At 40.6% G+C, this 27,502-nt stretch overlaps 1 protein-coding gene across 5 annotated transcripts in view; it reads left to right on the top strand.

Annotated features, from left to right (window-relative positions):
- The window catches only part of Rbm33 (RNA binding motif protein 33), a 101,971-nt gene that overhangs the window by 46,868 nt on the left and 27,601 nt on the right, over positions 1 to 27,502 (top strand). For all 5 annotated transcript variants that reach the window (XM_028774640.1, XM_028774641.1, XM_028774643.1 and 2 more), the window contains 6 exons: positions 4,280 to 4,338; positions 16,935 to 17,067; positions 18,074 to 18,417; positions 20,023 to 20,337; positions 21,511 to 21,798; positions 24,366 to 25,055. In XM_028774640.1, coding sequence (XP_028630473.1) covers positions 4,280 to 4,338; positions 16,935 to 17,067; positions 18,074 to 18,417; positions 20,023 to 20,337; positions 21,511 to 21,798; positions 24,366 to 25,055 — 1,829 coding nt within the window. The remainder of the gene's footprint in view (positions 1 to 4,279; positions 4,339 to 16,934; positions 17,068 to 18,073; positions 18,418 to 20,022; positions 20,338 to 21,510; positions 21,799 to 24,365; positions 25,056 to 27,502) is intronic.

Raw genomic sequence — 27,502 nt, forward strand, 5'->3', positions numbered from 1 at the left:
CAGGAGTCACTAGTTAATGCACGTTGTAGTGCAAGAAGGAAAGAGCAAGACCAGAAGTCACAGTGACAACAGATCAGTTGTTGAAGTAGGGTGCCATTAGAGCTCATTGCAGCTGCTTAATAGTCCTTTAGCATTTGGGGTAAATTGGAAAGGTGAAAGGTCTTGATAGGTGTCTCATGAGCTAACTGAAAATCAAAAGTGTCATTTTTGCCTCAATTCTGCTCAGTAACAACAAGCTATTTCTTGAGTAGTCTGTGATGTAGTAAAAGGTAATAGCTTGTGAAGACTAGCTTAGTGGATGGACCAGGAAGTGTACCTGGGGAGAAGTGTCTGTCTAGCTAGTAGATGACTGCAAAAGCCAGGAGTCAGAGGATTGTGCAGCAGAGGCAATGGGAGGCTGGGTGAGTATCTTGGAAGATGTAGGTGACTAGTTAACAAGTGAGCAAGTCGGAATGATCTGGGCTAACAGTTCAAGTTGGACATTGCTGGTCTACAGCAGTGGTTCTCAGCTTGTAGGTCGCGACCCTCTTGGGGGTTGTCAAAGACCCATTCACAGGGGTCACCTAAGACCATCAGAAAACATGGATATTTATATTACAATTCCTAAAGTAGCAAAATGAAGTTATGAAGAACCAATAAAAGTAATTTTCTGGCTGGGGTCACCCAAAACATGAGGAGCTGTATTAAAGGATCACAGCAGTAAGGAGGTTGAGAGCTACTGGTCCTAGAGCATTAGCAGAGGTGTAGGTGTATAGAGACCTGGGGTGCTGGGGTTGTGTGTGGAAGACTAAGAGAATCTGGCAGAGCCTCTGGGGGTGGGCTGGGAAACTGAGGAAGCAAGTGACTGCTGGATAGGCTGTTGATTGCCCTGGGCTGAAGGAAGGCGGCATTTCTACTGGTGGATTGTAAAGTAAAAGTGATAGGAAGGAGCCTGACTAAATTGGGCCTAGAATGGGAAGGTCCTGTTGTGTACTGACAGGCTTTCTTTCCATAGTGTTCTCTAAAACAAAGTTGTTGTCAATAGGTTGTTGGAGGGGTGGAGAGGGGGTGAGATGGCTTGAGAAAGATTAAAACAGGTTGAGTCATGTCCCATACTCACAGGGATGCACACGAGTGAAAAACCACTGTTCTAGGTAAGAAGCAAAGCTTATCTTGGCAGGACCCTGAGAACTAGGAGTAGGAATGGGGAACTTACAGACATGGGATCTGGGGCAGTAGTGTAAGTACAGGAGGTGGCCGCCATCCATGTGTGGTGGTAGGAGGCAGAATCTTGGATAAGTTCTTGTGATGGCCTCAGTTTTCCTAGTGAGCAAGTGTGGGAATAGAATATGTGGAAGAGTGTGAGGAGAAGCCTTGAAGCCATGTTCTGGGGGCAGATCAGGAGTGATTCCCACATTTGGAGGAAACAACTGGAGCTGAGAGCCGGCATGATGCTGTGTCACGGGCTATGCTTACCTCCTATTGTGGATTTAGCATAGACAGCTATGTTTACAGAGCAGTGGATAAGCAGGGCCTGAAATTGATGAGTCCTGTGAAGATATCAGACAGGGAGAAAATTATTGAAATTGCTCCTGGAGGGAGAGAGATGATGGAGTGTTGACAGCTACATGGACAGGAAGGCAGGCACCTTCTTCCAGAGGTGGCAGTGGGACTGGAATGGAGTGTTCCGAAGATGGTGGCGATGACTCAGGAACTGATTCTGCAAAGTAGGGGAGGTAGCATGAGATACTTGAAGCTCTAGGTAGTATGAGGCTTGGGTCTGAGTTTGGAATAGCAGTGGGATTGGTAAGGAACTCACCTTCGGGAAGAGTGGGAGGAATCCTTGATACTTTGGGACTCCTGAGAAAGGGAGAGAGAGAGAGAGGGAGGGAGGGAGGGAGGGAGGGAGGGAGGGAGAGGGAATTTTGATGGTGAACTTCAGAGGTAGAGAGATTTCACTGGTTGAGAGAGGAAACATAGGGTCCCTTGCCTGTGCTAGTCAAGATGCTTGCTTATTCTAGGCATTCTCCATCTTTGTCTTCCCAGTGCTAGGATTGCAGCTGGGTTATATAGCCATGTGACATTGCTGCAGGTCCTAGGGATCTAATCATCTCTGAGCCCCCAACATAAGTCTCTTTTTGTTTCCCCAGATTGAACTTCACCAAGGTTGTCCTACACCAGCATCAGTTAATTAGGTATTTCCTTGTAAATTTCAGTGGGAAACTGGTGGCTGGTAAGATGTATAGATTTTTTTTTTCAGCTTAACAGAAATAATAGTGTTGGAAGCACAAAATAGTGAAGCTGTAAAATAGGCCCCGGAATGTTCTGTAGGCCAAGTGGTGTTATTTGCTAGATGTCACCAGATTGGGAAAGTACTAAATTCAGGTCTTGCATCCTGGAACTTGAGTGACTCAGTAAATGCAGAGTCTGTTTGAAGCTCTTCAATGTCACCATGAAACCAGAATCTTTGATACTACTTGTTTCTTGCCTTTCGTGTACCTGATGTCAGAAAGAGGAAAACCTTATTCTTACTGGTTTCATGTGAAGTCCTAGCAGTGTTTGTTCATTTAGTACTTTGTTAATAAAGCTTAATTTGAAGCTCCAACTCTTGGGAGAGGCTGAGTGCCAAGATGTGTTCTGTACATTCTATTCATCATCCATCCATCCATCCATCCATCCGCCCGCCCGCCCGCCCGCCCGTCCATCCCGGGTCTTAGTATGTAGTCTTGGTTGGCCTGGAATTAACTCTGTAGACTAGGCTAACCTGAAATTCACAGAGATCTGCCAGTTTCTGCTGCTTGGGTGCTAGAATAAAAGGCATGCATCTCTATGCCTAGATAGACTTCTTTTTACTTAGGTGAATATGTGTTGATGTAGGTGCATGTGCATGTAGATGTCCATGGAGGCCGAATGGTGTTGGATCCCTTGAGTTGGAATTGTAGGTAGTTGTTAGTTGTCCAGCATGGAGCTATGAACTTGAGTCCCTTCAAGAGAGAGTATGCACTCGTAACCACTGAATTATCTCTACATCCCTCTGAAAATTCATTTACTGAGTAAGTGTATGAGTATGTTTGCATGTGTGTATATATGTGGTGTTGGTGCTGAAACTAAATCTCCTTTACGCTAAGTGCTAGGTAAATGCTTTTCCACTGAGATAGAGTCCCCAAGCCTTGAATGTCTTTTTAAAATTATGTCTGGTTTTTTTTTTTTTTTGAGGGTGAAAGACTACTTCATTGTAATATAATTAAACCTGTTTGATAGATGCTTAAATTATTCTCCAGATATTTATCCTTACAACCATAATAAATTGAAAATGTCTTCTGTTAGATACACAGGCTGCTAATTGTCTAAGTAAGTAGTAAATACCAAAGTTTCAGGTTCATTGCTTAACTAGACTGGTGGAAACATCAAAAATTTTAAGTTCCCTTCTGCTCCATGAGGTGCATGGGAGGAGTTGGGTCTTGATCCTACTGCTCTCTGGATTGGGCCAGATCACACCTGTTCCCACGTTCTGTTCTGCTCCTGTGAACTCTGTACATGGTTTATTTTTCTGGAACAAAGAGAGTGGAGACATTGTCAGTATTGCCAACTCCCCTGAGGTTCTATTAACAAACCCATTCATTAGAATTAGCTCTTATCTCCCAGTTCATACTGTGCTGTGTTGGAATTGTTTAGTATCTATAAATGGTTTGGTAGAGAAGCTGGGTGTTTTATATTTGGTATTTGATTTAAAAATACTGTCTATCTGTTGTTAAATGCACCAACTTTTCTACACCTTCATTATAATCTGAGAGGAGAATACTCTTCTTTTTTTCCTTTCTCTGCTTCATAGCCTGCTCTTTTCCTTTAGATTCCTGTTTGCTCTGAGTCTTCTCACAGGAAATTTTCAGTTGAAATAGACTTTTAAGGGAGGTTTGGATTTCTGCTAGATTTGCTTTTGATCAAATAAGGTGGTGGCCTACAGGCTCAGTTTACATTGAGCCTATAAAATCGTGGTGTTAACTGTACTAACCACAATCTAGTTTAATGTATGGAATTCATTTTGTAACTGTAGAAAGTGAAACAGGTTGATTTGTCACTGTGTAAGTGATTTGGGTTGATTTCTTCAGGTACATTTTTGTGTCTTTCTGTCTCATTTCCCAGAGCCGTCTTAAAGTTGTGCTGTATCACACCTTTGATTATTATTAATGTTATTGTGTGCACAGTGTATGTAATGTATACTTTGTTCAAGAGCTTATGTGTTATCTTCCTGCCACCTGGTCTGATGCCAAGTGATTGAAATGTATTTTTTTACTTACAGTGCCCTTGCTGCCAGTTCCAAGCCAGCCAAGGCCTGCTGTGGGACCCCAAAGATTTCCAGTGAGTAGCAGCTGTTCTTTTCTCTGGCAGGGGGAAGTATGTGGTAACTGAGAGGTACTGGTGTTTCGCGTGTCTGGCCAGAAATAATGTGGGCATTGGTAAATGTTCACTGCAGTCTCTGGTGAAAATATTTTTTAAAATGTTAAGGTCACTGGCTGTTTGAGAGCAGAATTAATTTTGTAGCTGTAAAATTGCTGAATCAGGACTATCTGAGGAATGCCTTTCATCTTAAAGAATATGAATTCTGATTTTGCCATGGTTCTGTGTTGAGGGCACACCATTTCCTTACAGGAAATATGACATATGTGAGTCTTTGTGTTAAATTCTAGGAAATAAGAATGAAGTGCTTGGTTATTAAAGAGCTGAGAGTATTCCTGAGCCACAGGTTTCCTGTTCTTAAGTGAAAATTTTAAGTCTAAAACAAAGCACATACTCATATGCTTCTTGTCATTTATCTGTAACTAGAAGAAAATAGTTCAGTATTTCCTTAAATATATGCATTTTACTTTCTTTGAATTCTTGGTTTATTACTGCCCTGAATATATGTTCTTCTTAAGTGCCCTGGGGAAATTAGTCCAGGCAATGAAATACCAATGCTGTTTGTATGGAAAAAAGATTTTGAGTATGTTGCCTCTTGATGATGAACAGGAGATGGATGTGTGTGGTAGCTCCAGACAGATTAGATGGAGAGCCTGCCTAACTAACCAGGTCCACTGAACAGTGCAGTGTTGTACTGAAAAGTCCAGTGTTAAATTCAGGGTTTAGAGTAATTTTGAGACACTCTTGCTTTGTAGCTGTTATTTGTGGTACCATCTGAAGCTGTTTCTTTCTTGCCTTGTTCCCATATTTAGCAAAGGTTTTTTTTTTTTTTTTCTTAGATTGCTGTTCAAGTTGTATAAATTTAGCTTTTAATTCATTGTTTTTAGTTGCCAGTCCCAATTCATAACATCTTTGTAAATGGCTACACCCCCCGGCTGCCATGGCGATGTTCCATGCACGGTTGAGGAAGCACTGGTTTCCTTGGTTTCATTTGTAACGCTGCTTCTCTTTTCTCAGGCCTGGGTGACATTTGCTATTGGTCTTGTTTTTATGTTTAATTTACATCATGGTGCTAGAATTTGATGTAAAAAAGCAATTCTGGTTTTCAGAAACTTATGTAATATTTTTATGAAACAAATTGATTGTCAATATGAAATTAGAGTAATTTGCAGTTTTCATTTAACTTTTATTTTTCACTTGTACAAACAGAATTTTATCTGATAATAGAAGAAGAAAAAAAACCCTAATGCCGTTTTATGAAGAATATTACTAGAGGAAAATGAAAGCTAAGCACTTGGAGGTCAGAGGACAGCTTGGAAGGGAGTGATCCTCTCCTTCGACCAGGGATGGGACTCAGGTTGTCAGGTTGTAAGGCTTTGTGGCTGCCGTCTTAGTTACTGCTCTGTTGCTGTGAAGAGACACCGTGACCAAGGCAGCTCTTCAAAAGGAAAACATTTATTTGGGGGCTTGCCTATAGTTTTAGAGGCTTAGTCCCTGATTATCATGGTGAGAAGCACACAGACATCCGTACTGGAGCAGTAGCTCAGAGTTTTATTTCCTAATGTGGTGGTAGGCGGTATTAAATGAAGCCCAAGTTGTGTCTTTATTTAAAACTTAAGTAAAATTATGAAGACAGCCGAAACAATATTATGGTCTAATTAAGCCTTTGGCCATTTATTACTGCTGGCCACTAACCCAGCCCTTCTCAAAAATTAAGAGACAATTAGTATTACTTACACTGACTCTTGCTTTATAAAATGGCCCACAGTCCCAACACATGCCTGTAAACCTAGCATGTGAGAGGCTGAGGCAGATGGATCCTGAGGTAGAGCCAGCCTGGGCTAGATAGTGAGTCTTTGCCTCAAAGAAAATGAAAGGCTGGAGATTATGGCTCAGCACCAGAATGCTTGCTTGACAAGCATGTTCAAAGTTCTAAGTTCCATCCCCAACATCAAGTCACACACATTCATGCAGAGATTATACACAGAAATAATAAACATTCAGTTAAGAAATCCAACTTTAGATTTTCTAAGTCTACTGGATTCATTGTATTTCTTTGGTGCATAAAATTAAATTTGAATTTGGAAGTCTTTATAGCAGTTTCAGTAGAATTGGAAATTGAGCAGAGTAAAGTTTGTTCTGCTCATCATTCTCAAGTGGAGTGTTCTCATTGCTCTGAGAATAGACATTATTCTGGAGAATGCTGCACATACTAGTACACAGCTCGTTTTCCTATTAGAAGTAGTTGTATGACAAAATGGTTCTTTAGGAGGTATAATACACATACCTACTCACCCCAAATAGGAATCCCACAACAGTAAGGTATGAATACCACTGAAGTCCCACTTTAGTGAACCAATGAGTTTTTATTGGGCTTACTTACAGGAGCAGAAACGATTCATAGGCCAACCCACCATGGGTAACAGCTCACAAAGCAGGGAACCCAAAGCATCCTACACAGCTTACAGGCAGCTTAACAGGTTGGAGAGAGTCTTTTCCAGGTGTCTTGGTGGTTGTAAACCTCTTCCAGGCAGCTGTTCTGGTCTGAGAGTTTTCTTTGCAGGTCAGCTTCCTTGTAAGGGGAACTCTCAGTTTTTATTGCTTATTCTGGTAAGAGCCTACTCAATCTGATCAGTTTCAGGGACTTCCTGATGCTGTTTCATTGCTTACCTTTGACATAAGGAGGTATCTGCCAGTTGGATTGTTACAATTTCTGAGGAAACTGTTACACAGTTTACTGGTACTTGTGAAAGTGAGTAGTGTAGAAAGGGGAGAATGTTTAAAATTTTCTTTTTGCTTTGTCTTCAAGGATACATTGAATTTATATAGGAGGATTAGTCAGTACTTACTGAAGTAGGAATTATTCCTTTCTTTGCCTTACTGACTGGGAAGCATACAGTGCAAACAAAGGTAGGGTAGGTCTGAAAAGGACCATGGTACATTTGCCACACAACCTGAATATGTTTTTTTTTCTTCCTCACTAGAGGTAACTGCACTAGCTGAAAGGTCCATTTTGTTTGGCAATTTTATGAAAACTTCAAAAATAACAAAGAAGTAGAATGTGTACAGGTTCCTCCTCCTTCCTCCTCACCCCCTCCCAGTGATAGTTTCCTCTAGATTTGTTGGTTTGATAGGTTTTTGTGCTTGTGGTTTGAATGGAGCTGGGGAATGAGCCCAGATGATTTCCAACATTTGCCTCCATCTTGCCACCATTAAATTAATAGAGATAGCCTAACAACAAACACCTTCATGTGATTACTTAGCATTATTGTAGATTTTCACTCTTAAAACCAAAATACAGACTGTTGTTGTAAGACAAACAGTGACTATTTGATAATTGGATATCATCTTTTAGGTCAAAGATTTAAATGTCAAGGTGAGAAATGCTCTAAGAAAATCCTGTTGTAAGTTCTCACTTTTGGAAGGAACTGCTCTGGAGGCTCCTTGGTCACGGTCTTTGGTGTCATGTTAGTCTTCATGCATGGATGTAGCTTCTAACCCTTTCCATCCATGTTTGGGAAGCCTCAGTACTTTGTGATTTAATCTTCAGGCTAAAAATTAGATCTATGCAGTGGATTTCTTTTTTTAATTTAATTAAATGGTTATTTTATACTTTCAGACCAGACTTAGAGATTTCTTGCAAATATATCTCAATTGATATTAATCAGAGAATGGCTATGTTTCACATTTGTCTTGAGTCAGTGTTAAAATCTTCTGAATGTAAAGTGCACCTGTTATTTAAATTATAGATGCCCACAGGAGCTAGTAGCATCTAAGGCAGAGGTCATAGGGTAATTCTTTCTGGCTCCTTGCCTGTTAGCACCAATCACTGCACTCACTGTACAGCTAGAGCTTGCCAGTATCAGTTCAGAGCACATGGATGTCTTGTTTTTATACTAGGAGGGACTAGTTTACCTTATAGCCAGGTCCTGTCTTTTTTTCTGAGTTCTACTTTCGGTTCAAGTGTTTCTGTTTTCGTGTTAAAAATCCTGCTGGTTTCACTGCATAGAGACAATTCCTCTTTTGTATATCATTACCATGAGAAGTTGTGAGTTCTTCTCTTCATGTATTTAGTCATTTGTCCTAGAAAAGACATTGTTTGCTCACAGCATTGCTAAAATGTCAACTATTGTAATAAATGTGACTTTGGAGTTTTGTGAAGATATTTTCCATTTTCAGTTCCATTGCTGTTTTATATACAAATTTCCATTTAAAACAGTTATTCTCAGACTGTGGGTCTCCACTTCTTTGGGGATATCGATTGACCCCTTCAAGGGGGTCAGCTAAGATCGTTAGAAAACATACTTACAATTCATAACAGTAGCAAATTTATAGTTATAGAGTAATAATAAAATTTCTGGCTTGAAGGTCATCAAAAGCTGTTAAAGGGTCATAGCATACGGAAGGTTAAGAACCACTGAATAAAGCTTCCTGACATAGGTTATTGAAGCTGTTTCAGTTCTTTGACTTTGTAATGTTGTATTAGACTCGTGACGTTTCTGATGCCCAGCAACATATAGATAGGCTGTAGAAATTTTCTCTCTCTCTTTTTTTCTTTTTCTTTTTTTTAGTTGAAATTTTCTGCATATATTTTGATCATATTTTCTCCTTCCTCAGATCCTCCCCACCTCCCTACTCACACAATTTCATACTCCCACGTGCATTCTTCCCTCCCTCCCTCCCTCCCTCCCTCCCTCCCTCCCTCCCTCCCTCCTTCCCTCCCTCCCTCCCTCCACACAAAACAATAAACCAAATGTCAAACAAAAGCCCAGTAACACACCACACACACGAACACACACACGCACACAAAACAATAAAACCCGGCTAATACACCCCCTCCCAAAATAGCAGCATGTACGCACGGGACCTACCCTGGAGTGTGGTTGATATACCCAGTTATACTCCCATTAGAGACAGTTGATTTTCCCTTTCCCAGAAGGTATTAATTGAGAATAGTCCCTTGCTTAAGAGTGGGACTATGTGTCCACTTTTCCTTTTCTCCATACTGGTGTTGAATAAGTTTTTGTTGCTCTTTATTTAGATCAAGGATGATAATGTTTATAGTTTTAAGTTGGAATCAACCTTTAGCAGTGTCTTTATTGTTTGTCCTAACCTGACAAATGAAGCTGGTGTGGCGGAGCTCTGGGCGAGGCGATGGGATGTGGTATCAGGTGCTGGTGAGTGGGGCTTGCTGGATAGGTCCTGAGTGCTATTTCATGCAAATCATGTCTGAGAGACTGCTGCAGCAAATCCCATTTCTTTTCTGATTACAGCCTCACTGATGAGAATCAAGTCTATGCTCTCTAGGAAGGAAAGCCTTGCTTTTGAGTGCTTACAGTTTTTACAACATGGCTGCAATGCCTTATAATTATTAGCTCTTAAGATAGGGAAGGGATGATGGACATTTTCTCTTATCAGATCTTTGAGGAGTAGCAGGAGAATGTGGTAGGAGATCCTTCTAGCTGTCAGATATTGTCAGGCTTGCATGCAGAGAATGCAGTTTAAAATGCAGGTGACATAATACCCAGCATCCTCCACTTGCTTCTGGGTTTCTGATTAATCATGATTACCATACATTATCATACCATCAAATTTAATCATATCAATGAATGGCCATCTGCAGCAGTAACACAAGCAGCTAAACACAGTGGAAAGTGCCATTAAAGGTAGAGGTGACTTATCAGATTCAGTAACTTGGCTCTGTTATGTCAGCATTTCGTATGCACAGCGCTGGGGGTGGGGCTGGGTTAAAGGCCACACTGACAACCCAGAGGCCACGAATTGGCCACTGAAATTGTTTCATATAGATTTCTTATACAACAATCAGAATGGTGGCACGTACAAATTGTATGTGCACACCCATTCATGCCTGGGCATTCATACGGAGTTCAGAGGACAACTTTTGAGACTTGGTTCTCTTCTTCTACCATCTGGGTTCTCAGGTACTCAGGCTTGGCAACAAGAGCCTTTACCCACTGAGCTCCTTTGCTGTCCCTAGATGATATAATAATGTAGTCACCACTAATGTTGCAATTTAATTATCCAAACTGTTAAACATTGTTAACCAGTGTTAACAGTTTAATAATGGAGCCACCAATGATAAGAATTGCTCTCTGTACTAAGAAAATCCCTTGGACGGGGGTGTATCCTACAAAGAACACACCAGTTATTTGTTTTATTATATTTGAAAGAGAGAGTGCATGCACACATGCCTAGGTCTTAGGGATTATTCCTCAGGATCTGTGCACTTTACTTATTTTGAGGCAGGACCAATCACGCGGACAGGGTCTTTGTCGGCCTTGCCATTCACTGAGCATCATGTGTTCTAAATGGACTCTTGCATGTGTCTGGGGTCTGGCTCCTCTCCTGGGGCATAAGGAGCCAGAGATTCACTGGCCTTGTTGTACCTGCTGGTAATTTGTCCTTGCTTTTTGCTATGTAGTGTTCCAGTACTGCCGTTTGTTTGTTCACTACAGTGTTGCTGGAAACAAGTGCTCATCCCTAGGTTGTCTGTCAGTGGGTCATGTGTTCACAGTTGGGAATTTACAGGCTATATACTTTTTCTCCATATAACTAGACCATGGCTTTTGTTGTTTTGAGACAGGATCTCTCTGTATAGCTCTGGCTGTCTTGGAACTTGCTCTGTAGACCTGACTGTGCCTTCTGATTGCTGGGATTAAAGTCTTGTACCACCATCGCCTGGCTATAGCTTTGCTTATTAATTGCTTCTGTTTTCTTTTTTTTAAAAAAAAAGTGTATGTCTTAGAACTAATTCTATAAGACTCTTAACAGTTGTTGGGAGGATTTGCTAGTAAGGCCTATTAATAGGCACAGTGGTGGCAGGTTTGCATACACAAGTGCACTGCTCCATTTCGTGACAGAATGTAAGATCTCTTGGAAGGTTACAAGAGCAGTATTTTATACAACAGAGTGGTTTTTAGCTAACAGTCATCATTCTAGTTTATTGCTTGAACCAACAACAGTGCCTTGAGTAAATTTACTCAGTGTTCTTGAGCATGAAACTAAAACTTCTTTGGAGTTTATAACTTGTGTCTATAAATATAAAAATACTTTCTAGGAAAATCAGTGTATTTAAACAAGGCAGAACCTGAAAGGAAAAAAAAAATCTATAGAGAATGCTCAGATAAGAGGATTAACACATTGTGATAGAAGGCTGTAATTTTAATTATGTCAGGGGTCACTGGTGGTCTTTATTCTTTGCTTTTAACCCATTTAATCAGAATTAACTGAGAGGTATTCTTAAGTGTTAATTCATTTCTTAAGTTCTTTGCATTTTAAGTGAGATTAATAAATGAAAACATGTTAAACAGGAAGGTTGTAATTTATTGAAAGATTCAGGAAATTTCAATGACATTGTTAAGGTATTTAATTAGTCTTATTAAAACATACCAACTGACCCTTTTAGAGAAGCTGATAAGTGGCATAATAACAGTTGAAGCCTTTTTATTCTCATCTTTATACGATTAAGTTTTTGCCAAGCAATTTATGCAAAATTTCCATCTATGTTTTTTGTAACTGAAGTTATCAGTTCTTTCTGAATAGGGTTAATACAGATAATGTCATGTAATTAAGAAGAGATGCAAAAACGTAAAAGCACAACCTGTACAGGAATTATGAGGGGATGATAATCTCTTATCTTGGATTTTTAAAGAGATATTAAAGAAGCAAAACAGTTTGAATGGATTAAACTAGTCTTTTCTTTCCATGACAACACAGTTGTAAAAGAATTCTGCATTTGGTGAGAGAATTAGTCATTCTTTCAGCTTTATACCCATGCAGTGATAGGAGTCACTGGAGGAATGATATGGTAGTCTTCTGTGGCTTAAGCATTGAACTGAAGTAGATGGAAGAATCTCAGGTGTGGCTGCCATTCATCCATGGTGGAACTCTTAACCCTGAGTTTCTTCCTATTAAGGAACAATGGATTGTTGTACCTTTCTAAGTACAGTATTGTCTGTATGACTTGTGTGGGCCAGGGTGTGTTCAAGGGTCATGCAGCAGATCTCGATGATCGTAAGAGGGGAGGATTGAGAAAGGGAGAACATGTTGGGTTGATGGTAGTTCTATGTTTTGGGGACCTATATTACTTACCTGCTCAGTTGCTACCTGAGTACCTGCATTCCAGAGTAAGGCTTGCTAGATGGTGCTTGCCAGCTGAAGCACCCGAGGATTAAAGGAATTAGATAGCATTGTAGCTGTGGCCACTCCTGGGCTGGAGTGATGGTGACTGGAGCTGAATCTGAGGGTAGCAGAAGCATAACCTGGCTAGGTAGAAGGAATCTGGAAAGAAAGGATATGAAGTCTGGCTGAGATGTGGTTCCAGCGAAGAGTCCTGAGCCCCAGACCCTTACCCTACTTAAGGCAGAGCCCTGAGTATAAGTCAGCATTTGTAGGTAGGGTTTCTCCTTCCTTGTCTTAAGTGGACCTCAGAAAAGCAGTGAATGTGGGTCTGGGTGGCATTGAAACATCTGCAGATGTGATTTTGATAGCTAGATGGCATCAGAGTGCCCACTTTATATGAGTGCCCAGAGTTGGTGACCTCACAGGTAGAGCTGTACAAATGTCTTTATCTACATGGTTTGTTCCTCAAGTTTCATGTATATTGACTCCTTGCCTCTGGCCCTGATGTGCTCTCTACATCTGTAGGCATCTGGGAAAAGAATGAAGGTAATTTATGGGAGGTTTTAGCTTTCTAGGTTAGAGATTCCACCCACTACATATGCTTTCCTAGCTGCAAGACCTTCAGGGAAGGCTCCATGCCAGAGCCTTGCTAGTTCTCAGAATATGGCAGACACTTGAGGACCTCCAGCAACTAGCTGTCTTTGGGGGAGTGGGGCTCAGGTTGGTGTAAAACAAATGGCACTGGCATGTATTAATATTTTATTAGCACTCATGTTCTTTTGATAACAATAGGATTCTTCTTCCTACTTCTTTCTCCATTAACTGCCATCCGCAGTGGCTAGCACTTGGACCAATTCAGGAAATTACTTACGTAGATGTTGTTACATAGATGGGTTATTGCGGCATGGAGCAGACTTCCTCTTGCTATCTTCTTATTCTTTGAAAAAATTCTGCCGTAATGAGGATATTTCTTGTGTGTTGACATCATTTCATACTTGGATTTAACCCCAGAAAGTACTTGTTGATTTGTATGGGGTGAATGATTAGAGCTGGACTTTATGTATCTTACAGGTGTTTGAGTTCTCACTTCAGTCTGTAGCAGCAATGGAAGTTGACAGTCTTAGAAAGCGGACTGTCCAAATAATGTTGACTCTTTAAAAAAAAAATCAAAGTGGTTGCGTCTAAGAATAGGGAGACAGAATCGATGTTTATCTCTCCTTTCTTCTCCAGTAATGCTACAAAGCCAGAGAATCTGAGAGTGCTAAAACCTGTGCTCACTTCAACCTTGGCCTCTGTGCACTTTGTGAGTTTCAGATACAATTAGTTCAGGAAACTTTAGGCTAAGACCCCAAACCTCCCTCCCCTGCCCTCCCCTCCCCTGCCCTCCCCTCCCCTGCCCTCCCCTCCCCTCTCCCTTTCCTTCCCCTACCCCATCAGATGTTACATAAACATGATTTCTAGTTTATAATCCAGGAAAATTTGAAGATCACTTAAAACATGTTTGGATATACTTATAGGTGTTGCATCATCTTTACGTGAAATGATTAAGGCTAGAGTATTTCTTTTTTCTTTTTTTTTTTTTTTCTCTCGAGACAGGGTTTCTCTGTGTAGCCCTGGCTGTCCTGGAACTCACTCTGTAGACCAGGCTGGCCTCGAACTCAGAAATCCGCCTGCCTCTGCCTCCCAAGTGCTGGGATTAAAGGCGTGCGCCACCACTGCCCGGCTGGACTAGAGTATTTCAAGTTCCAGAGTTTTCTAGTTTGGGGAATGCATAACCTAGATTTTACCCATTGAGTAACCTTAAGCCAAAATTTGAAATTTGCAATATGAAACTTTGAATGTGACTTAGAAAGTTACTGATTTTTCAGACTAAGAATGTTCAGGTTGGGGCTGGTGAGATGTCTCAGCGGTTAAGAGCACTGACTGCTCTTCTAGAGGTCATGAGTTCAAACCCAGCAACCACATGGTGGTTCACAACCATCTGCAATGATCTGATGCCCTCATATGGGTGTCTGGAGACAGCTACAGTATACTTACATATAATAAATAAATAAATTAATAAAAAAAGATGACTGTGAAAATATTTAAAAAAAAAAAAAGAATGTTCAAGTTATATGGGCCAGAATATGATGATGGATGGAACTGAAACTAGAGTCCTCATACTGTGCTCTTACACACAAAGAATGTTACATGCAATGCACGTGATGTGTTTCATTGACTTCATGACAGAATGGCCATGTGTTAGAACTCCTTATTCAGGCTTCTTAAGTATCAGCAACGTAACTTGTGTTGCTAGAAAAAGCTTTCCGCCGTTTATCAAAGTGAAGATGTTAAAGAATCCTCTCAGCATCAGAGTAGTGATGTGTCTAGCTAGTACCATTATTGTGTGTGTGTTCTGAAGATGGGCAAGTATGTTTTACATATTCACAGGTTCCTCATTTAATGGCTGTGCTTTGAGGGGAAGGTATCTTGATATCTTTTTTGGTAGCAAGAAACGTCTTTAGACTTTTATGTAGTGAGGGTTGCCTCAGTCTCACTTGACATAGCTAAAATTAACAACTAAAAATTATGATCTGTAGGGCTTTCTGTTCTATATCTTTCAATAAATCCTAATGCTTTATTTTGAGAAAGATGTATTATTTACATTTCAAACCTCATTTTATTGCCATTTTTAGCTAATAGGCTTACAGGTTTGTGGTAAATAGGAGTGTTTGTTTTGCATTATTCTTACTGTGCCCCCAGGTTCAGGCTTGTTCTCTCCCTCCCTGTCTTCCTTGCCCCCAACCGCTGTGTGTGTCTTGTGTGTGAGTGCACATGGATGGACCAGAGGTTGATGCTGGATGTCTTCCACAGTCACGTTTCTCTCTTATTTTTTGAGAGTTTGTAACTAAATCTGGAGCCATTTTAGCTGGTCCGACTGACCAGTGAACCTCCAGGCATCCTCCTGCCTCATTTCCCCAGCACTGAGTTTCTGGGTCTGCGCTACCACAGCCTGTGTTTATTATGTGCACACCAAGGACTGGGGCTCAGGTCTCCATGCTTATGAAGCGAGCTCCATTGAGACATCTCCCCAGTTCTAAAGTAGACGTTTACGTTTGTTTGTTGTTTCTGTGTGCTTGTGTGTAAGATCATGTGAGGAGGTCAGAGGACAATTTGCAGGAGTCAGGTTTTTTTTTTCCTCCACCATGTAGGTTCTGGGAGTCAAACTCAGGTCGTCAGATTTGATGTGAGACACTTTGCACTCACTGCCATCTTGCTGGCTTAGAGCGGACATTTAAAGGCAACAGAAAAAAGTATTTTTGGTGCTATAAAATGGGGTCACATTTAGGGAGAATAGCTAAAATTAGTAATAAAACAATAAAGGCATTAAGAGTTTTGAGTTTATGAGGAAGATTGTTTTTCTCAATTTTATTTTTCATTATGTATGGACACGGGAACGTACATGTACATGTATGTGGGATACAGTGCTAACAGGTCAGAAGAGGGCATTGGGTCTCCTAGAGCTGGAGTTACACGTGATCGTGAGCTGCTTACAGCTGTGCTGGAAACCAAACCCATGTCACCCGCAAAACCGCAAGCATTCTTAGAGCTTAAGAGTTGAGAAATACTGAGTCCTTTTCCATGGATGAGGTAATACTACATGAAAAGAATTTGATATTTATTGTTTTGTTTTAGAGCACTTTGTAGTCTTTTCTTTGAATAGCAGTTCTTTTGATACTAGCAGAAATTTGAACTCTCTCAGTGACTACACTAAAGAATAGTGAGACGAGGCTGCTTTCCTTTACAGTTACTGAGAAGGATTGAGTTTGTTGGTTAGTTTGGTTTTCTTTAGGTGCTTGGTATAGAATGTAGGTATAACCCATCCTGAATATAAGTTGTTTTTATACAAGAACAACTATATTATTTTTCTTTTAATAATTTGGTTTCTTAAAATTAATGTTTTTCTGTTACCTGAGGTTGATAATTTTTGTTAAGGTACAAATTGAAATTTTTTTCTTCTTTTGAAGTAAATTGCTTCATAGCTGTAGCTTAGGGTTGTGTGAAGTAAATAACAAAGAATAGCATCTTTGACAGAACAAATGCCATGGATGTCCAAAATAGATGTTTGGATTTCTGGAAGTGAAAGTCAACAATTGTGTTAGATTTGAATAAGTCTTAGAGCAATGCTATGTTAAAATCCTGAATTAATTTTTTTGATGCTGCATTTTGAATCTTGATTGTTTCATGGCAAATTGCTTTTTATTGAATATATTTACATATAAATATTTTTCTTCATACATGTGCATACTTTTGAGAAGCAACAGAAAGAAATAGGCTGACCATAGGAAATGAGTGACATATTGTTAAGCTTGGGATTATGTGTATATTCTGAAGCCTACATGGTGTTTTTCATCTTGTTTTCCATTGTTCTTTAGGGCCCTCCAGAATTTCCACAGCACACACCTGGACCTGTTCCCAACAGTTTTAACCAGCCACCTCGACTTCCTCTCCAGGACCAGTGGAGAGCTCCACCCCCACCTCAAGAAAGAGACCCTTTCTTCTTAGGAGGTACATGAAGGGATGTATTGGGCACAAGATAAAGTAACAGAAGTTGCATTGATGGTGTACCTGTGCAGTTACTGCTAAAACAGAATTTACCTCCCACCAGGAGATGTGTTACAATGATTCTACCAGTCATCTCAGTGGCTAAAATTAAACAATAATTGGATCTGAAATATGGCAGTCTTGTACAAAGAAGGAAGGGGTTATAGATAATGGCCTACAAAATCATGCTGGGATAGCTAAAATCTAGGACTCTTTATAAAATAGGATGCTACTAACACTTGAAAATAGTGAGGCAGTTCCTGAAAATACTCATTGTAAATGTCACTTATTTCCTTGGATGGAGGGATGAGATGAGAGCCTAGCCTAAGCTATATGAATAAAAGGCTCGGGCTGAGCCCAGAGCATTTCTTTCTCTTAACTATCCCTAGGCCTGAGCCAGGAAGCTTGTAGCTTCTGTACTGTCTAATCTCCAAGCTGACAGAGTAGATCTGCCTTCTTTGTGCTTCTCTTGAATTGTTCTGTTTCGCCTCATACTAACTTTGCTAATATGTTCTAATCTTCTGGCTTCTTTTCATTCTCTGCCTTGTTCTGTCTTTACCTATGTCTAGCTTGTTCTCTCTGCAACCTGTCTCTTCAAAAGAACAGCCACACACACTCAACACCTACTTTCTTCCTCTCAGTCCTCTTACGTAGCCTATTTTTCCTGTCTGTTCTCTGTGAGTTGACTGTATCCTATCTCTCATTCATTCTGTCAAATCTTTCTCTGATCCATCACTCTGTCTGCCCCTCAATTAGATGTCGATTTCAAATTTGGCTGCTTCGTCTTACAAACTAACCTTACTTTCATTGTAAGGGATTAAAGGTGTGTACAAAGAGTGTCTGCATTCTGGTGAGATATTAGGATGTGATCCTTTGCCAAAGCAACCATGTTGCTGTATTAAAATCCCTCTACAGCTTATCCAGGAAGTGTGTGGTTTTTCTAACTTGAAGGTAATGAATTACTATTCAGTTTCAGGTGAACCAAGGTTCCCCAGTCATCTCTTTTTGGAACAGCGAAGTCCTCCTCCACCGCCGCCTCCTCCCACGCTCCTGAACAGCAGCCATCCTGTCCCCACTCAGAGTCCCTTGCCGTTCACTCAGCCTGGACCAGCATTTAATCAGCAAGGACAGCAGCCAGTGTTCCCTCGAGAGAGGCCTGTAAGACCAGCCCTGCAGCCCCCAGGCCCAGTGGGGATCCTGCACTTTAGCCAGCCCGGGTCGGCCACTGCCAGGCCTTTCATTCCTCCTAGACAGCCGTTCCTGCCCAGCCCGGGACAGCCGTTCCTGCCTGCACACGCACAGCCTAACCTTCAGGTATGCATGTGAACCAGCCTTGAAGGAAACCATGCTTGTATCGTGCTAAGCCTTTGTGTTTGATGAAAGGGAAATTTCAGGTTTTGTTTCTGCTAACTTTTGGTTATGTAAAGGATAGGAGTGGTAGTCGTAAGTGTACTGTTCATTACAGCCAGCTCTTCTTGACAGTAGTATTTACTTCCTTCATATTAGGGAATGTGAAAAAAGTGATTCTCGTTTTCCAGGAACTGAACTTGGTCACTCTTGGAATTTTAAAAGGGAAAAAGGGATGTAAGACTACTAACATTTCAAGTCTGCCCAGATAGTGCATTTGTTTATCTTGTGTAGTGCTTTCTCAGCGTCCTATTCCTGCTAGTGAGAAAAAGGGCCTTTCTTGGTGGGGAGGAAAAAAAGTGTGCTTTATGTGACAGGCTTGTGCGCCCTCTGCTGGTAGGCTGGCCTGTACAAGTATTTGTGACATTTTTTCTATCAAGTATATTTTTGTATTTTAATCATAATTATCTATCTATCTATCTATCTATCTATATCTATCTATCTATCTGTTGTACATATCTATCTATCTATCTATCTATCTATCTATCTATCTATCTATCTATCTATCTGAAATACTTGGGAAGTATTGTGTACCAAAAAAAGGGTGAGGAGAGTTGATAATAGTACACTTGTCTCAACTATTTGGATACACAGGGGATAGAAGAATGTGTATTTAGAGACTAGAGAGATAGCTCAGTCATTACGAGCATTTGCTGCCTTTCCAGAGGATGAGATCCAATCCCTAGCAGAAACGTGGTGGCTCACAATAATTTGTAACTCCAGTCCCAAGGGATCCAAAGTTATCTTCTGGCCTTGATGGCCATCAGATGTGCCCAAGTTATGTAGACGTACATTCACCTAGAACATCCATACACATAAATCAATTATTTAAAAGCATATCTAAGCTGGTGAAGCTAGCGTAGCTCCTGCAATCCAGCCTGATCACCTGAGTTTGACCGCTGGAAAGAAAGTGGTAGAAAGACCTGATCCTAGCACGTTACCCTCCTCTGATCTCCTTGGGCACATGCTCATGTTTGTACCTGTATACTCACATGTACACACATCTAGTTGAACAGTAAGTAAACGACATGAAAAATTAAAAAGAATATATATTTAAGCTAAAAATAAAACTATTCACAGTGTTCAAAATGGGTTATTTTGATTTTCAAAATAAAAATATTTTCTCCTTTGTTATGGAAATATTAGAATATAGGTGAACCTAAAGAAATTAATAATTCCATTGCCAAGCAGCAGTTGCCTTGAACATGTAGGCATGGCTTTTTTGGTTGAAATGCAGTGTGTCCTTGTGTCTGTACTTTTTTCCTCAGGTAATATAGTCACTATGGTCTTTGTAGGCCCTTGGAACATGCTGTGGGAGGTTGCCTTTTATGAAGATGCATATGTTTAGGCAAAAAAAAAAGATAGTGTCATCAGGCAATTGCTACATTTACGATGGTGTTAGTTCTCCACATAAGCTGCTTCTCATGCTGGGTTTTTAAGGAAACCATTGCGTTGAAGTCGCCCTAGCACATTTGTTAATAAGCTGTGTTTCTCCTTCTTTTGTAATGGAAGGGACCCTTGCATCCTCCGTTGCCACCACCTCATCAACCACAGCCCCAGCCCCAGCAGCCCCAGCAGCAGCCCCAGCATCACCAGCACCAGCCCCCCCTCCAGCCCCCACTCCAGCCTCCACACCAGCCTCCCCCACAGCATCAGCCTCCTCCACAGCATCAGCCGCAGCAGCACCAGCATCACCACCACCTGTCTGCTCCTCCCCCTCCTCTGATGCCCATGTCTCAGCCGCAGTTCAGGCCGCATGTACAGACTGCCCAGCCTCAGCCCAGCAGCAGTCGGATGCAGTGTACCCCACGTCAGGGGCTCCGGCATGTGAGTAACAGATGGGGGTTAACTTACAGGCTTTATGGGACATAATTTTTGAGATGGATAATTTTCCAGTTTTTAAAAATTAATAGACAGTGTGTTTTCAAAAGAGAAACAAATTTTTTTAGAGTACTTTGCAAAAAGTTTTAAACTATATATATTAACTTACCCTTTTTGAGCCTTGAGTTTTCTGTAGTGCTTAGACAGTACTTTTGAGTCATTCTTCCAGTGCAAGGGCATAGCTTTTGTGACAGATTATCGGCCTCTGTGGGGCCTGAATAAGAGCTTGCATTCAGTTCTAGGAAAGTGACTTCTATTTGATTTTGGTGATATATTTTACATATGGTCAGCAAATGTGGGTCTTGTCATTCATCGAAAGGAACTGGGAAATAGTAGGTTGGTATGAGAGTAAAATGTAGCTTCCTTCCATGGTCTTGTCCTCCACTAGTCACTGCCATTCCTGTCTCTTCCAGGACAAATCACAGTATCCCAGCTCAATTCCTTTCTTTAAGTCTGCCTCTTAGTCCTGTACTTTTGTCCTCATACTTTGAGCAAGTCAGTGAGTTGCTTTGAGCCTGTTTTCCTAATCTGCCTCTGTATCATCATATGACTCAGACAAAAGCTCTAAGGGGATTTCTGGATAGAGAAGAGGCATGTGTAGTCCTGTTTCCTTGTTAAGGTAGCATCAGAAGCTCAGCTCCTCCTTGTGTCAGCCACCTCTGACCCTTGACGTGTGGGCTCTCTCTCTCAGCCATGTCTCTTCTTGTGATAGAACTTTGTGGCACCTTTCTCTTCTAGGAAGATTTTTATAAGATTGAAACATAGTGCTGGGTTTTCCTGTTCCATTTTAAACTTAGGTAAAGTAGACACAGTGTGTTGGGTCCTTAAGGCGGGCAGAGTGGGGTGTTGTTGTTGTAGTTATTGTTTGGCCCAGAATGGTGTTAAAAATGTTAGTCCATATACTGAAAAATCACTGGGTTTGACGTTTATAAATGAAAGCTGAATCTTTGTGGGATTGAATCCTAAGCATCAGGGCACACAGCAACACTTACACATAAAAAGTGTTTGCCAGAGAGTAAGGGGTTTCTCTCTCAGAAAGGAAGGAAGGCAGTTACTGATGACAATGGTACACCCTTGTGTTTTTACTCACTGATAAGCTTGTGTCTCTTTTTGTGACAGAGTGCAGCATCTCAGAACATAAGCAAACGGCCCATGCAGCAGATGCAACCCACTGCTCCGAGAAACAGTAATCTGCGTGAACTCCCCATAGCACCTTCCCATGTTTTGGAAATGAGTGGTAATCGCTGCTCCTCCACACCTGCAGCTCAGGTGAAGTCCATTGTCAACACGTCCCCACCTTGTAGGGCTGTGGTGGCTTCGAGGAGCTCACAGGGAAAGACTGATGCAAAAGCCAAGCCTCTTAGTCCTGGAGCTCAGCCTAAGGAAGAAGCAAAAGCAGAAGCAGAGGTAGGACGCCTTCCTGGGGCACATTTGTTCTGGAATAGGGTCCTGAGTGCCACTCTACTCTGCTTAGCTCGTTCGTGCGAGAGTTGTATTTGTACAGTCATTGTATTATATAGAATCAGTATATATCCTGGTTTAGCAGATGTTTTCTGTAAAGGACCCCCAAGTTCTGTAAATGTTCTAGACAGTCCTAGTTAGTTACTTCTGCCATTGTGGTACAAGGTGGTCCATAAGTAGTTCCTATAGGAACAGATGTGTTGCATACCAGTAACACCTTACTCACAAAGTTCTGTAAATGTTCTAGACAGTCCATGGACATAGTCCAAGTACATGGAGTATGTGAACACACCTGTAAAATCCATGTTGAGTGGACTGATTACGTTGTTCAGTGTAATAATCGCAAGAATTGAGTGACTTCATCATTTTAAAAAAACAGTTAACATGGTTTTAACCTTTTAATTAGGTTTTCATCATTCAGGTTTTCTTCTGATAAGTGATTATGATGGTATTAATTGTATCACATCAAAATTAGGAAGTCAGAATGTTTTGGATATCATTTAATAGTCATGAAAAGTTTGATTTGTGGGTTTCATAAACTGGCTCTACTGGACTGGAATGGTGTGGTTTATAAAGAGCCTTTCTGATCTGGGTCTTGGGATGCACCCTTGTAATTTTAGCTACTCTGAAGGCTAAGTGAGGCAGGAAAATCAATAGTTCAAGGCCATTCTGGGCAACTTAGTTCCTTCTCAGAATTAAAAAAATAATAATAAAATAAAGTGATTTTATATATAAATATTAAGATAATATAAATAATATAAATGTATTATAGATACATTATATTATATTATAAACATAAATATAGATAATATATAATAAATAAATATATGTGTATATATACATATGTGTGTGTGTATGTATATATTTTACCGTCTCTCCTAGTAGTAAAGTATTTGGCTAACATTCCCAAGGCCCTGTGTTCAATCTCAGCAGCCTCCCTTGCCCCGCCAAAAAACCCTAGTTAAAAAAATGATTGTGTGTGTGTGTGTGTGTGTGTGTGTGTGTGTGTGTGTGTATGTGTGTGCCAATCATTCATAGTGCCTTTGGGTTATATAGCTAGCTTAGAAAAAATATATATAAATATATGTATTTAGTCTGGTTCATATGTATATTTCTTACATAGTAACAGTGACTAAACATTACAAGGAGAGGAACGGTCAGCCATGTTTACTCATTTTGTTTTAGACTTACCAGAAATCCTGTAAATTTATTATAGGCAGGCAGATAATTTATGAAAGTAAAATACAAAGTTGACAGATTGTAGTGGTATAGGTCGAATAACTTAATTTGTTTTTGTTCACACACACATAAATGGAACCAGGCTTATATTTTCTTCTTTTTAAAGAACTATATTTATTTTTGCTTAGCTGAAGGTGACTTACTGACTTGACTTAGATTTATTTGGTTGGTATTGGTACAGTAAAGAAAAAATCTAGAGTATTTTTATATCTCTGAACCTACTTTAACTCTTTCTTGACTGCTTGGGAAACAAATGCAGAGGAATCACTCCTGTGTTAGGAAGTGCTGCATCTGGATCCTGGTGCTGATGGCTGTGTCCCTTGCTGTTATTGCACTGTGGGCGTCTTACTCATCCTGCCTGCTACAGTAACAACCCCTCACGTATCTACCTACCTTCAGTTCTGTTTGAAATGTACCCAAGACTTTGACATTTAACAAGAAGTCCATAGGGTGCCCACTCAACTCTCTACTTGTATGATTGTCTTATGTTTTTAATTCTTGAGGTTTATGCATATAGGCAAGATTTGTAACTAGGTGAATTGTAGGTAAATTGAATGTTCAATAAAGATTTTATGAATAGGTGGTTTTATAAAACATTTTTAAATTATAAGCTTTATTGTATTCTTTAGTAAAAAGAATAAATCATTAGACTTTTGAAAGAAATTCTCTGTATAGACTTTGAGTGTAGTTTGGGTCTGGGTTATTCAGGGCACTCACTTAACATTAATATTCCAATACTACGATTGGCAGCATTTTGATTCTGAGGAGGGTGTGTGAGTTCAAGGTCAGAAAGATTGACTTGTGCTATTCATTATAACCAATTATTCTGTGACAAATGAGTTTGAGATCAGGCTGAAAATTCTGTACGAAAAATCAATAGTTGTAATCAGGGCCTTTCAGGTCATTTACACCCCACCTTTTGTTGGTTTGTCAGGGAAGAGCCAGATAAAACCCCCGTGACAGCGGGGAATCATGGCTGTTGCCGTTTCCATTTGAAACATATTTTGATATCTTAAATGAATAGTTTAATTGGTTTCAAACTTGTAAATGACTGGAAATTTAAATTATTTCATTTTTAATATTCTGATAAGATTTTCCAAATTAGGTTTAGCTGTATAATTTTCCCCCTCCCTAGAGGAAAGAGTTATACTTCTTGTTGAGCAGATTTTTGAATGCCTTCTTTCAAATACAAATTGCAAGGTTTTGGGGGAAACTCATTTGTTTGAAATGGCTAACCTATCATGTAAAGCAAAGTGAACTGTTTTTCATTTTAGTTTCCTGATGAAGATGAAGAGACAAGGTTATATCGCTTAAAGATAGAGGAGCAGAAGCGACTGAGAGAAGAAATCCTGAAGCAGAAGGAGCTACGAAGGCAGCAGCAGGCTGGTGCCAGAAAGAAGGAGTTATTGGAAAGACTTGCGCAGCAGCAGCAGCAGCAACAGCAGCAGCAGCAGCAACAGCAGCAGCAGCAGCAGCAGCAGCAGCAGCAGCAGCAGCAGCAACAGCAGATATATGGTTCACAGACCTCCATGGAGCAAGAGGAACTGGCAGCTACACCATCACCCACCAATGGTAACCCATTGTTGCCCTTTCCTGGGGCACAATGCAGGCAGAATGTGAAAACCAGACTTCTTGTTAAAAACCAAGATGTCACCACTGCTAATGTTCAGCCCAAAGCGGTAAACTTTGTCCCACCTGGTGCTAACATGCAGCATCAAGGGCAACACTTGAGACCACTGAAGCATCTGCGACAGCTGCCACACAAAGTCCTCCAGGTCAAACCTATGGACATGGAGGAGATGCCCCACTCCCCACAGGCAGCCAGAGTGACCTCCCTCCAGGGCCAGCCTCAGGACACCAAGCCAGGGGTGAAGAGGACTGTCATGCACAGGGCCAACAGTGGAGGTGGTGGAGATGGGCCACATGTCAGCTCCAAGGTCAGGGTGATTAAGTTGTCTGGAGGGGTAAGTTGACAAATTTTATGCATTTCTCTGTAAATTTGTTTGCCTTAGAGGGTATTAGTATCCATAAAAAGAGTTGAATGTGAACTCTGGTAGAGTCATGTAGATTAAGCAAACCTTAAGATTCAAGTTCTACTTCTGTCTGAACCCATATTGTCTCAGCTGTCTTGAGTCTAGTGAAAATCATTGTGACATCCTGCAACTATACCTTTCTCAGTTTTAGCTTCTTTTTAAGTAACAGTTTTCTCATAATCCAGCAAACAAACTATCAGGTTTGTTGTAGGTATGCTTACACCTTTAATTCTAGTACACAGGAGGCAGAGGCAAGCAGATCTCTGTGAGTTTGAGGTCGTTCTATTCTACAGTGTGAGTTCCAAGACTACACAAAGAAACCCTATCTCAAAAAAACCATTGTTATACACATAGTAATTGTCTATGGCATTATGCATGTATGGTCATAGGGGGTGGACCCACTTTTGAGCCACATAATTGTCCGTGTATTTTCTGTGCTCTGTAACAGTAATACCTGTTGTATGCATTTCACCTTGTAAACTGGGGAAATGACTGACTGAAGGCACAACATTTGTACAGCAAAAAGGAAAAGGACCTGTAACTCCACCCATGAAGGACAGCAGTGCCCCTTGGTATATGAAGTGCCCTGTATGTGGTTTGCTTGTCAGTTAGCTGAGTGGAGACAGAAAACGGAATTTTTCCCATGTGGTGTAAGGACATCACATAATGTCCTTAATAATGTCAAGTAAATGACCTATGTGGAATACTCAGTGAGCGTCCACACGCGTGTTTTATCTGACTGTTTTCCTCCTGTCACAGTTAACATCCGAAGCTGCTCGGTGGCACAGTCAAGTTTGTGCAATGGCTCTTCAGCTTTGAGTCTTTATCTTAAACTTGAGGTTTTAGTCTGTCTCACTGACTTAAAAGCTCAAGAGAAGATGGCTGCTGGTGGGAATAGACTTCCCCACTGGTGGGAAGAACTGTGTAGATGCTCTGCCATAGAAGTTAAGTATCTACCCATAGGGAGCAGCATTTACACTAGAAAGCATACTTCCTTTCCAAAAAAAACTGTATTTACTTAAAATTATCTCTCTGCTCCAATGTAAAAACAAAACTAAGTCATTTAATATGAAATTTATTTGTGATTTTACTTCATTGCTGCCTAATTTTGCAACAAATAGGGAAAACAATCTTTGGAATTTTCCACTTCAGTAGCCACCAGTCAAATGGTTTGGAACAGGTTCTATCTAACCTTTCTTTTTTTGACTCTTAGTACTGATGTGCATTTCTAGCACTGCTGTGTTGACAACTCTGATGAGTCTCTGGTGGTGTTCATTTTTATCTTGAGTAAATAATATTTCCCTAATGCTACCCTCCACCCCCAAGTGGATAGGAACTGTTATTAAGAGAACATATAATTGTAGGTTAGTTGCAAAGTTTGCCTAATTAGGACAGTTCAGAAAGTAAGTAGCTATGTGTCCTAGCATCTACTGCTGTCACATTTATTTGACTTTTATCATTGCCTTTAGTTGCTACTAGGTAACAATCATAGCTGTCCTCTTCCCAGCACTGGCATCATGCTAGGGCTCAGGCCTGTGCTCTGCCTCTAAGAGTCTAGCTATGAGTCTGCACTGAGCCAGGCATCACAGTTGGGCTATCTGAGGATGTGAGGAGGACAAGCTGTAAGTGGCATCTATGTGAATGAAAAGTTTTAGTTTTCCAGTTCACTGTTTGAATTATAACATTGTGTTGTTGGCTGGATTCTATTTTGCTAGGGGCTCTTGACTTCTAATAGAGTGAAAGTATAATATATAGCTTATAAAGTTTCTGAAGGAAAACCTCATGTGTTTTCTCTTTGATTCTTGTTTTTTAGGAGACAGGTAGTTTCTTACTGTTTGCCAGAGTGGCCTCGAACTTGTCATCCTCCTCCCTTAGCCTCTTGCATGCTTGGATTGCAGGCATGTACAACATGTCACACACACGTACACATGCACGCGCTTGCGTATGTATGTATGTATGTATGTATGTATGTATGATCTGTTTTTCAATGGTCTTATGTGACCTTATGAAAGGGTTGCTAGACACCCCCACTACCCCCATCACAACACACGGGTTAGAATTGCTACTTTAGTTGTAGAGGGAGGGAGGGAAGGAGAGAGAGAGGGAGGGAGGGAGGGAGGGAGAGAGGGAAGGACTGTGTGTGTGTGTGTGTGTGTGTGTGTGTGTGTGTATTCCTAAATAAATAAATGCAATCTATTTGTTCTGTATAATGTTACTTGTATTTTTCAGGGCTGACCATTGGAGAACTTTTTATTATAGGGCAGAAGTTAGCTTATGCTTCCTAAGAGAGCTGCCTCCTTTATGTCTGTCTAACACAAAATCTATATAACTAAGTTGAAAGTGTTCAGTAGTCTCTTCCTTCTGGCAGTCACTCTCTA

The sequence above is a fragment of the Grammomys surdaster genome, unplaced genomic scaffold (genome assembly GCF_004785775.1).
Source record: "Grammomys surdaster isolate TR1022 unplaced genomic scaffold, NIH_TR_1.0 242, whole genome shotgun sequence".
In the NCBI taxonomy this organism is placed as follows: domain Eukaryota; kingdom Metazoa; phylum Chordata; class Mammalia; order Rodentia; family Muridae; genus Grammomys; species Grammomys surdaster.